Source organism: Rhodnius prolixus, unplaced genomic scaffold (assembly GCF_049639745.1).
Source record: "Rhodnius prolixus isolate KJV_2025 unplaced genomic scaffold, Rpr scaffold_45, whole genome shotgun sequence".
Taxonomy (NCBI): domain Eukaryota; kingdom Metazoa; phylum Arthropoda; class Insecta; order Hemiptera; family Reduviidae; genus Rhodnius; species Rhodnius prolixus.
The window spans coordinates 139,808-151,591 of record NW_027411610.1 but is presented as its reverse complement, the minus strand read 5'-3'; the positions used below and the strand labels follow the sequence as shown (position 1 = coordinate 151,591).

The 11,784-nt window shown below is 35.9% G+C and overlaps 1 protein-coding gene across 2 annotated transcripts in view; it reads right to left on the bottom strand.

Annotated features, from left to right (window-relative positions):
* Positions 1–4,554: 4,554 nt before the first annotated feature.
* Positions 4,555–11,784, bottom strand: part of LOC141455276 (bridge-like lipid transfer protein family member 3B) — a 62,053-nt gene continuing 54,823 nt past the window's right edge. For both annotated transcript variants that reach the window (XM_074130190.1, XM_074130191.1), the window contains one exon: positions 4,555–10,338. In XM_074130190.1, the coding sequence (XP_073986291.1) occupies positions 10,209–10,338 (130 nt within the window). In that variant the 3' untranslated portion in view covers positions 4,555–10,208. The remainder of the gene's footprint in view (positions 10,339–11,784) is intronic.

Below are 11,784 nucleotides of genomic sequence, written 5' to 3'. Positions count from 1 at the left end.
CTTGAGCGTATTGCTTTCGTAAAAATTAATTTTTATGAGCTGTTCGGTCTATTTTTAGAACAACGAATTAACGAATTAAGTTAAGTAATAAAATTGAGGCTTGGGTAATTTTGTGGTGTGTGGTCTTTAATAGCAACCAGCAATCTTCGAATCAAAAATACATTACAGTTGTATTTCCTTAAGAAAAACTAACAGTTTAAAAAGTTGAGCAATATGGTTGATTAAACGGCAAAAGGTATGCAAATCAGCAAGCACCTAACATTCAATTCATCAACTCGTAATTTCTGCTATTTAAAAACGTTCGAAAAAGCGTATGTGTTTTATTCAAATTATGTAACAGTTGATTTAATTTAAGTAATTTTACTGCATTATATTTTTAATTATATTGTATAGAATTTATTAGAAGACACAGACCTTTATGCTGGACTTTTCATTCATAATACATTTTCTGTAAAAATAATGATTAAATCTTCATAAATAGGTACTTGATTTTAAAGGCATTCCAAATTAATGTTCTTATTTATATTTATTATGCTTTTTATTCTGCATAATCATCTCACAAACACATTCAAATATAAAAAGAGACAGAATTGATTTTATTAATGTTGTAATTTGAATCAGGGAGTTAAAACGAAATTTCAGCCTTGAATTCGAGTTAAAGCAGAATAAGAGAGCCCAAATTACATACAGGTAATAACAAATAAATAACTACTTGTAATAATAATTCATCCCTCCCCTCAGCGAAGCCATGGTAGAAGGTAGACTGAAAGTACCACCAACTGGAGTTGTGGTTGTAGAGCCCGTTGCAGAGCCACACCTTGGGCTGCAAATGGCTTTAGTCTAAATCAGCCGGATTGTTGGAGGCTTTGGGTGAAAATGGTGAACCTTACCAAGAAAGAGGCGGTGGTGGCGAAAGGGCTATGTCTAGGAATCGCAGAGTCGGTCGATCCAAAGGCCATAAAGGTGAATCGAGCGGAATCGGGAAAAGCGGTAGAGTACGGGTTTTCAGTTCGTTTACGATTGTGTGCATCGTCCCGAACTAAAGCATGAGAATGCGGATGCTCTTAGTCGAGCAGTGGAGGCGGTAGAATCTTCTAGCGTCGACAACAATTGGCGATTAGCACAGGAAGAAGATCCTTGGTATCAGCGATGATCGAGATGGAGCGAGTGAGGACCACCGAAAACGGTCTTTAGTACTGGACTACAGAGGGGCGAGACCAGTTCATGTGGAGGGCGCTAGTTCCTAAGAACAAGAGGGAAACGGTGATGCACTACATCCACGACGCAGTCTGCGCAGTTCACGCTGGAGCCAAGCGGACCATTCGAAGAGCTCGGGGGAAGTTCTATTGGCCCAGAATGGAGAGGGACATAAAAGGGTATGTGAAGAGTTGCCGAGTTTGCCAGGAAAGGAAAACCCCTTCCGGGTTGAGGGTCCCCTTGGCTCCAGGACAAGCCCCTTGGCAGCCGTAGTCGAAGAATCACGCCCCTTCGAGCAGGTCTCCTTGGATATTATGGGCCCGTCACGGCTCATTTAATTACCATCATAGATTGGTTCTCTAGACACACCGAGGCGGTGCCTCTAAGGGAACAGACTGCGGAGGAGAACGCTCGAGCGTTTTTGGAGGCGCTGATACTGCAGCATGGAGTGCCCGACCGAGTCCTGACCGATAAGTGTCGCAACTTCACCTCGGAGGTCTTTAAAATGGTATGCAAATGCCTAGGAGTCAAGAAGATGCTGACAACGGCCAACCATCTGGAAGAGAATTAATTGGTCGAACGGGTGCATCGAACGCTCGTGGACTCGCTGGCCTGATTGATGCACTACGATGGGACGGACTGGGACCGGTGGGTGCTCTATGTTCTAATTGCGTACAGGAGCACGCCTCACTCTTCCACAGGATATACCCTCTATTGTAAAGGGTTAAAAATGGAAGAAAAATATAGCGAAGTATGAGGGGGTTTAAAGGTGAATTGAGGAGTCACAATAAACATAAACAGAGGTGCATAAGAGTGCAGGCCTTTGAGTGAGGGACTGGACAGACGTAGGGCAACCATAGTCTAGTGAGCTAAATTGCAAAGTAAAGGTCAGCTTGCCTATCTGTGTGTCAGTGCTACTGTCTTATAAGTTGATGTTATTGTAAATAATGTGTAAATAGTACTGGTAGGTTGACAAAAGGGAAGATAAAGCGTTTGTTATAATTGAGAATCTTCTAGTTACGGAATAAAGTTTTGTTCATTTAATCTATTAATTGTCCCCATTTATTATTTAACCATGCCCTTCCTGGTGTGGGTGAAAGAGAGAAATTGTTCATGTGTGAGTGTGCGAGAGCGAGAGAACAATAGCCTAGCTTTAGGGAGAAATCACGGAGAATGCAGACGCGCTGCGAAAGCGAGAAAGCGGAAACAGCAATTCGCTGGGTTACACTCTACTAATTGCTCCATACTAGGGAGCTAAGACTACCATTCGAGTATAACATTGAAGTGGAGGAGATTCAACAGAGTTGCCGGGATTCGTTCTCAGGTTGGAAAACAGACTAAACGAGGCCTTCCGCGCTATCCAACTATCTCACGATGTTTATCATGATCTTTGTTTATGTTCGCATTTTTTTATTGGTTCTTGGTTCCAATCGATTTTGCGTTTGTCTTTTTTTTTTTACTCCCTTCAGGTGTTCATGTAATATGGCCCGATTTTCTGATGCATTCTTTAGGTGCCTTCTATAAAAGTTGAGCATACCTAAGAATGTCAGTTCCTGCACTGACTCTGGAAGTTTATAGTCCAGCATAGCTTTCACTTTGGCTGTCAATGGTTTGGTACCTTCTGGAGTTATAGTGTAACCCAAAAATTCTAATTCAGATACTCCAAAAACTGATTTGGATACGTTGAGTGTGAGGCCATAATTATTGAGATGTTCTAAAACGAGTTGAAGATGTAAAAGTAACGTAATGCCTATTTTTTTAGGCGGGGCTTAACGTCCAACTACCAGAGTTGAAGATGTTTTTTATGTTCTTTCTCAATTTGGGATGCCACTAAACAATCATCATAGGGGCTATAACAGCAGTTTTGGCTTTATCTTCTTCCGCCACTGGAATTTGAAAATATGCTTTAAAAAAGTCAAGTTTTGTAAATATGTTTTTTTTTTGTATAGCATACCTTGAAAATCTTCAATTCGTGGTAGTGGGTACCTATCAGGTATTGTTTGGTCATTAAGCCTAGGAAGTCGCTGCAGGGTCGTAATGTACCATCTTTTTTTGGTGCTAGGTGAAGAGGGCTTTCCCACTTTGTCTTTGATTGCCTGATTATTCCATGGTTGAACATAAATTGGAACTCATCTTTGGCTAATTTTAATTTTATTGAGTTCAATCGTCTTGGTTTAGCAAAGAAAGGTTCACCAACTATATGTATATGATGTTGAGTTTTATGTTTAATATCCTTCAGAATTAAATTGGGCTTTGTCGATTGAGGGTATTTTAAAAGTAATTCGGCAAATTTTTGCTTGTTTAAATTCGTACTTACGACATCTTTATTGGTTATTGCCAAAACATTACTTGGCAGTCGTGTTGTGTTACACCATCAATAAGTTGTTTGTTTTAAATCGACCAATAAATTAAACTTACTTAAAAAGTCGGCTCCATGTAGACCTCTATCAACTTTAGCTGTTATGAATGGCCATGTAAACTCTCGTCACAACCCAAGATCGATGTTTAATGTGCGTATTCCAAATGTGGAAATCGCTGTTTCATTAGCTGTATATAGCGAAAATTCAGTTTCTGGAATTTGTTTATTTATTTTAGAAACATACGAGGTCTGTAAATTAAGTAATGAGACTGATTTTTTAAAATTTTTTTATTCAAAAAGAATTACAATTTTATATTGTCACCTTCAAAATAACTTCCTTCTGAAGCCACACTGCGCTGGAGACGTTTCTTCCACTCCTCTTAGCAGTGCTCGATACTGGAATAGCCTACAGCTGGTCGGTTACAGCCGTTTGAATGTTTTCGACTGTCCCAAAATGAGTTCCCTTGAGGTGATTTTTCAACTTCGGGAAGAGAAAAAAGTCACAAGGACTCAAGTCAGGCGAATAAGAAGGCTGAGGAGCCACAGGAATGTTTTTACTGACCAAAAACTCGTTTATTGAAATTGCTGAGTGACAAGGAGCATTATCGTGATGCAACACCCACTTGTTCTTGATGTTTGGTCTCACACGAATGACCTTTTTCGAAGTTTTTCAAGAACCTCTCGTAAAAGTGTTGATTGACCGTTTGATCTTGAAGTAGAAACTCTTTGTGGACGATTCCGTGGATATCGAAAAAACAAATCAGCATGCATTTGATCTTCGACTTCGCCAACCTTGCTTTTTTGGGCCTTGGAGAGGTTGAAGTGTGCCACTCCATGCTCTGGCGCTTGGTTTCTGGGTCGTACTCAAACACCCAAGACTCGTCACCAGTAATGACACGTTCCAGAAAATGGGGGTCATTTTCAATTGAATCAAAAAAATCAAGGCACCTTTCCTTCCTGATGTTCTTCTGGTCTTGCGAAAGGTCTTTTTGGAACCATTTTTGCGCAGATTTTTCTCATCCCCAATTCATTGGTCAAAATTTGATGAACGGTGGTGTGAGTCAAATTTAACTCTTCACCGTTCATTCTGACTGTCAAACGACGAGCTGAACGCACAAGATCCCGGATTCTGTTGACATTTTCGTTGGTTCTTGAAGATGAATGCCTTCCGCTTCGTGGTTCATCTTCAATCGACTCTCTTCCTTCTGAAAATGCCTTAAATCACCGAAAAACCTGGGCTCTTGCCAAAACACTCATCTCCGTAGGCCTGCTGAAGTTAGCAAGAGTTTCCGTTGCACTGTGCCCAAGTCTGAAGCAAAACCTGATAGCACACCGTTGGTTGAAATTGATCTCACTCATTTTTAGAACACAATAGAAAAAACTTTCACAAAGTCAATCGCTACGCACAACCAAATGACTCGAGCGAGGTCAAACTCGTACTGAAGGCGGGTCACATGTTCCTCTGCCGCCCCCCAAGCCCAGCGCCTCCAGTGTTGCTAGATCAAACGCAACGTTGCCAGTCTTATTACTTAATTTACAGACCTCGTATAATTGATACGTCAGCACCACTGTCGCCAAGGAATTGTAATCCCTTGTTTTTGTCTACTACAAATAAACGTAATTTGTGACCCTTGATTAAATGGTCAGCAGCGGAGCTGGGCACTACTTCCACTGCTGATTGCAGCTTTCCGTCTCCTTCCACTCGCAAGGTGGCTGACATTTTTCTGGCCTTCATTTTGATTTGAATTTAAAATGGTAATAGCAAAATTTACGTTTGGGATTGAATGTACTCCGAGAGCGGTTTCTGATTCGTTCGTTTGATGACCTACTAAGGCTACGACCTCTTGAGCCAGCGCTTTGAAGTGTCGCAATTTTCGGTTCCAGAGTGCTCATCTTAGACAGAATTTCATTCATTAAATTGTTATCGTTATTTGTATTTATGGCGTAAACGTTACCTGTTACAGTCTCGACTATTTTATCCGCCATCATAGCCACTTTACTAAGGTCTTCCTCGGTAATTAGTAAAACGTTTTTGATAGAATCTAGTAATTTGTCCAACCACAGAGTGCGGAGCTTTCTTTGCATTTTACCTAACAATTAGCTAGGTTTTAGATCGTCCAATTCGATACAGATCTCTTTTGATTTGTTTATTATCGCTTTCCTGATACGATACTTAACAACGTTTGTTTAGCCAAAGTATATTTATGTATATTTAGTATCCCCAGTGGTTATAATATCCCAAATATTCTCCATAAATTTTGGTTCGAGTTGAGACACTAAATAATTGAATTTAGTATTTTCTCTGTCAATGCTATGGTAAATTGTGCCTCTTGGTAGAACCACATCTCTGGTTTATCTGCCCAAAAAGAAGGAATTTTAATGTTAATTTTGTTAATCTCGCCTTCGGAATCTATTGTTATTGCTTTGTTTTCCTCCTTTGGAGGATCTTCCGTTTTTGAACCAGTTGCTTTATTTTCGTTTGCCATATTGCCATAGAATTAGGATATTTTATTTACACTATATATACAATTCAACAGAAAGTTTATAATAAATATGAAAAAAGAAAAACACTTTAACAAAATTGTTCACTTAAAAAAGAAGGGGTCACCAGTTTATAGGGAAAAGTCTTTTAGTTTATTTTAGTTATAATAATACAAAAAAATAACAGTAAATTCACGTGGTCGTCTCTTTTTTTCACCACAAATTACTGTGTTTAATTTTCATTTATTGTACATCTGTCTAGTTACGAACTTAATACTCAAATGATCCTATAAAATAAAATATGTTTCAACAATCTACTTATTTAATCAGATGTAAATTTATAACATTTATTATTATTAAATGACTCTTGTGCAGGGTGGGGCCCCTACACATTGATCCAAATATTATCTTTGTAACGAAATTTTAAATATAAATTGTTTTTTCATTTTAATATGCCTGAAGAGATAGCGCAAGTTTTAAAACAACTACAGAGATTTTCATAAAGTAGATCAAAATTTTTAGAGTTATAATAAATTCTAATTGAATAACTCAATAACTTTATAAAATCAACCGTACATTGTTCATTCAATAATAACCCCACGGAATGTGTCCCAGCAACCAAGTAACTTGCCAGTTTTCAGCCCCTTGCATTACAAACGAAGTCGAGTGAACGCCTAATGCCCTGTAACGTAGTTCCTTCAAACAAAAATTCTCATTCGATAATTGATTCAAGTCCGAAATGGTGGATTGAAGTCACCTAGCAAAATCAAATTTTCCGAAACATAATTAGATTTTATATTTAAAATTGACTCATCCAGAGGCTCAATGCACTCACCTAGGCTCCATTCAGGACCCCAATAGATTCATCCTATAACTAATACAACAAAAGAATTTATAACTATTTTTCACAAATAAAGATAAGTTATTTTTACTTAATAATAAATAAACTTGATCATATTTTTTTGTATTCCGGATAGTAACCTTCAGTTATCATTAGCTTCATCTTATTTTTGCTCCCACCTTTACTCTTTCTGTTGTTATCAGTTGTTTACTTCTCCCTCCAGTGTGTAAGTAGCAGAAAACCTACACCACCGATTAGTCACACATACACACACACACCCAGGAAAAGTATCCCCACTCCTTCCACTGTAACTGATATCCAACGCTTTATTTAATGTTTGTTTAAATATTCTTTTCATATTATCATGAAAACTGTTCGATAGATTTTCACGCCAATTTAAGTACAATATTATTGACATTCGAGTACTACAACCCACAATGAATACCTAAATTTGGGAGACAAACTACTCAAGCCAGTCATAAACTCCAATACGAATGTTATTTCCTAAAATACTGTGAATTTATACGTGTTTTAAACACCTGAAAGGATTCATGAAAAAAAAAATGCTTAAATGTTAAAGTACTTAACTAGAAAGCCCAAATAGCAGTAAATCAGTTTTTAGAAGCATGGGGAATACATTAGAAACCAATTTAAATAAAACACATAAGCTTTTTCGTACGTTTCTAACTGGCTGAAATTACGAGCAGAAATATGAATGGATTGTTGTGTACTTGCTGATTTGTGTACCTTTTGTCCTAAATGAACTTTTATACTTAATTTTCAGACTGAAAGATTTTGTTTGAAAATGGAATTTTCGACACATCATGCACAGTCCAACATACGCAAAGAGCAATGGATTAGCGGAAAGATCCATAGAAACAGTTAAAAAATAATTTCAAAAGCAATTCATGACAAAAAAAGAATGCATGTATGGCACTTTTGGAATACCCCAAATAATAATATTGGATTTCCAAGTGAATTACTGATGGGTTCAACTCCTTCGAAGATGCTAAATCCAATAAAAATTCTGCAACATATAGTATTAAAATCATTAAAAGTAATCAATGTAAACGGGAAGAATTTTATGACTGAGGAAGCAGACCACTCAGAAAATTTCAAAATAATAATAATAAACAAATTTGAATGTACAAGGTCAACATAAGGAAGAAGAACAAAAGGAAGAATAATGGTGGAAAGATCTGCTCCAAAAAGTTATAGAAATGATATCCAATGGGAAGATGGTAGACTTCTTACAGGAAATCATGAAGAGGCTAAGAATGAAAAGTTGTAGAGAGATAATCTGACGGCAGTACCAATGGAAATACAAGTACAAGAAAAAAAGAATAACAACAGCTCGGAACCACTCTTAGACAAGACGTCCCCAGAAATTTGTCAACTACCAGCACACAAAAAATAGGCTTAGGATAAAATAAAAAAACTGCTTTATTACAATATATCTTCTTACAACAGATAAAAGAAAGCAAAAATAAATAAATAGAAAAGTAAATAAAGTAAAGACTCACACTAACTTCAGCGTAATGGATTTCGTACCAAATTAGCTAGTTCATTACCAATGATGGGGATCTGTACTCTTTCAGCCCCAAAACTCCTCAGCGGCAAGCACACATTTTAACGAAGTCTGGGACAACTTACACAAAAAATTAATATTTAATTTCAAGTACGGATTCGTTTTACTCGTATGTAATTATCCATGTTTGTAAATGCAATATTAGACATAAACAGAGGTGTGATATTGCTTACTTCTTAGTTGGAACTGAACACTGCACCTTTAAGGGGGTGCAATAAGGATAAATAAAGGTTTAAAATAAGGATATATTTGATATATTTATATATATCTAATTAGGTTTTTATCTCGAAATAATTTAAATCGTTAAATTTTATCGAATAACGAATGATTACTAATATATGTGGTCCAACCATTCTTTAATCCAAAAGTACTGGTCTGTACTTTCACGTTGTCTAAAAGGTAACTAGCGTATAGAGTTGAACAGTTTTTTTTAATTTTAAAATAAAAACAAAATAAATTCTTTAACACAAATTTTTCTCTATTCAAAACTTTTATATCAAGTACAACCATTCACTTTCAATTAAAAAAATAAAATTACCTAATTAAAATTTATATAAAAAAAATCAACATTAAGTATGGTTATAGTCAGAGGTCTCAAGAAAAACAAACACCATCTGACCTCTCTTTTTAATGCAAATATTTACTAGTGATGTAAATTTTATTTATTACAATAAATCAATATTGTTATATTTCTTATTATTTTTCTTTAAAATTCCCTATGCCTTAAACCACTACGGTGTAACAACAGTCGCTGAGATTTTTCTCAGCCTTCAGCCAAACTACCTCCCTTTGTAGACATTATAAAGACCTTTTGTGGCTAAGTCTCAGTGAAGAAGAGCAGGGTTGTCAAAATAGAGTGAAATTTAATCTGAATAAATAAATTCCTGATTCAGAAAATGTTTAAAGAAAATTTATGTAATTTTTGTAAAAACAAGCTCAACTGGAAAGGTTTGTATTCCTCTTCACAAAGGGAGATAATAAAGGTTTTGACGATACAACGTGAGGCCAGATTAAAATAAAATTAGGATCATGTGGGGAGATGGGGGTAATTCCAATACACATCCTGACTTGCTGTAATGCTGGAATCGCAGGAATCCGATCTTAAAGAAAAATGTAGATATCTGCTAAGTACCCAGGTTTTGGAGGACATACACTGCCCAGAACTCTGACAGTTCCTCAGATTTCTTAGGTATCTAAAATTGGAGAGGTTATTGTAAGGCCCCATCCAGTACCAGTAAGGGGGGGACAATACATTAAGAAAAGATCACATTACGATATTGCACACATTTCAAATTAAAAAAAGAAATATCAAATTACTTTCGAATTTGTCTTTTGTTTTTGAGACCTCAATCACAAAAACGCGACAAATAGTTCATTAAGCTAACGATTTTTTTTGCTTAGAGAACCTTAAAACATGATTAATTTTAAAATGATTGAAAATATTAATTAGACCAATTTCAAAATGGTAATTTTTTGAGACACTCCAATGAATGCGTGTAAAAAAAAATAAAATAATAAATTATGAAACTTTAAATTAAAAAAAAAAAAACTTAATATACATGTGATGAGTATTTCACTGTATAATTTTAAATATTGAATAAAATCGCTAAGTATTCTTTTTCTGTTTCACCGGCTACTACTTCTGCTTCACTAATGTCCGTTTTAAAAAAAGATTTTAATTTAAATATAGACTATGAGCCATTTTTATGGCTGCAGGAACATTGGAAGCAGCAGCACTGGTGCTATCTGCGAGAAGAATTTGTGGCTCTTCCATCTGATTTAGACATTTGTAAATTTCTTATAACTTCCAATAATCTTTGTTTTTCTGTTAGTAGGTTGGTTAGCGAATCTTGTGCTTCCGCCAGAGTTGACCTGAAAATGAAAACAAAACAAAATTTAGTGACGTTAAGTTAAGTGAACTTAACCCAACACTGAAGTTCAGCATGTTTTCCTTTATTTATGTCAGCGACTAGTCCTGGATAGTTAACTGGGCGCGCGAAGAAAGAGAGGAACTACACAACAACACCTAACACAGAGTACCTATGTAACTGATGAGACCTGTGACGAAGCGGCAAGTCGTATGAACAAACAGACCTATCGACTCGTTTTGTGGTGCCAAATCTATTTTTCTCTCTTTAATAGCCGCTGCACATAGTCTGGATTAATAACATGTGCGTCAAAGAGAGCGATAGTAACAAAGCCTTTCGGTTTTTCTTGTACTTTGATGGAAGTGGAAGGGTTTTTTTTGTTTGCCAAACTGCGGACTTGTCGGTCAGAGCGCTCTTCATACCAGACTGACTCTCTCTTTCTCACTATTACACTATAAATCCTTTTGTAGCCGGCAATCAATGTAGGTAGGTTCTGTTTATTTATCTTGAAATAATTTCAAATAAACATTTTTCATGAATTTTGACGTTATCTCACAATTTGAAATTGTTTTAATTTGAAGTACATTGCTAGCAGCGCTCACTGTCTTCTTTAGCGCAGAAATGTAACGAAAACAAACTTAAACCCATATCTCATTCATACATTGCCAAGAATCAAATTCACTTTTTGCGGAATTCAAGTTTTGATCAAATCATATGTACATCCATTCTTTAATGCATAAATAAACAAATATATATATAAACAAAACTTACAGGAAGAATAGAATTTCCGTCAATCCAGGTTTGTATTTGAATTAATAAAATAGTAATTAAAAATAAAATTACCAAAAAGTAAACGTAATCTTCAGATAATAAAATAAACAAATACATTGAAATCATCTTACAGAATGAAAAAAAAACCCTTAACAAAAATGTTGCACTACATGCGAGAACTGGTTCTTTTTAAATAAACATATAAAGTCCAATCCCTTTCGCATACTATTTCAAAATTAACCTCTCCATCATAGGCTATATTGTAATGGATCGATATACATATTTAATTTTCTTTAATTTTGTCTTATTTACATCTTCCCACGTTGAGACAAGGTGCTGCTTTTTCTATAAAATTGTGGACCTGTATTAAACAATCTAAACTGTGATGAGTAATTGAAACAAAAATCAAAGGAAACAAAAAACCGAAAGGATAGTTGAAATCAAACATAACGAAAATGTCAATGGTTCATTAATCTTCGCTTCTTTTGACAAATTCCGAGTATCATTTTCTTTTATAATTCCCACTTTCTTCTTATAAGGTGTTCTTTAACACTGTTACAGCAACAGGTTCAGACAGCCTTACATCTAAATTATGTGCCGCTTCAGGGGTCGAAAAAATGCGGCCCCAACAATCAAATTAGAAGCCAGACAAGATACTAGTAGGCTTTGTTGTCGTCTC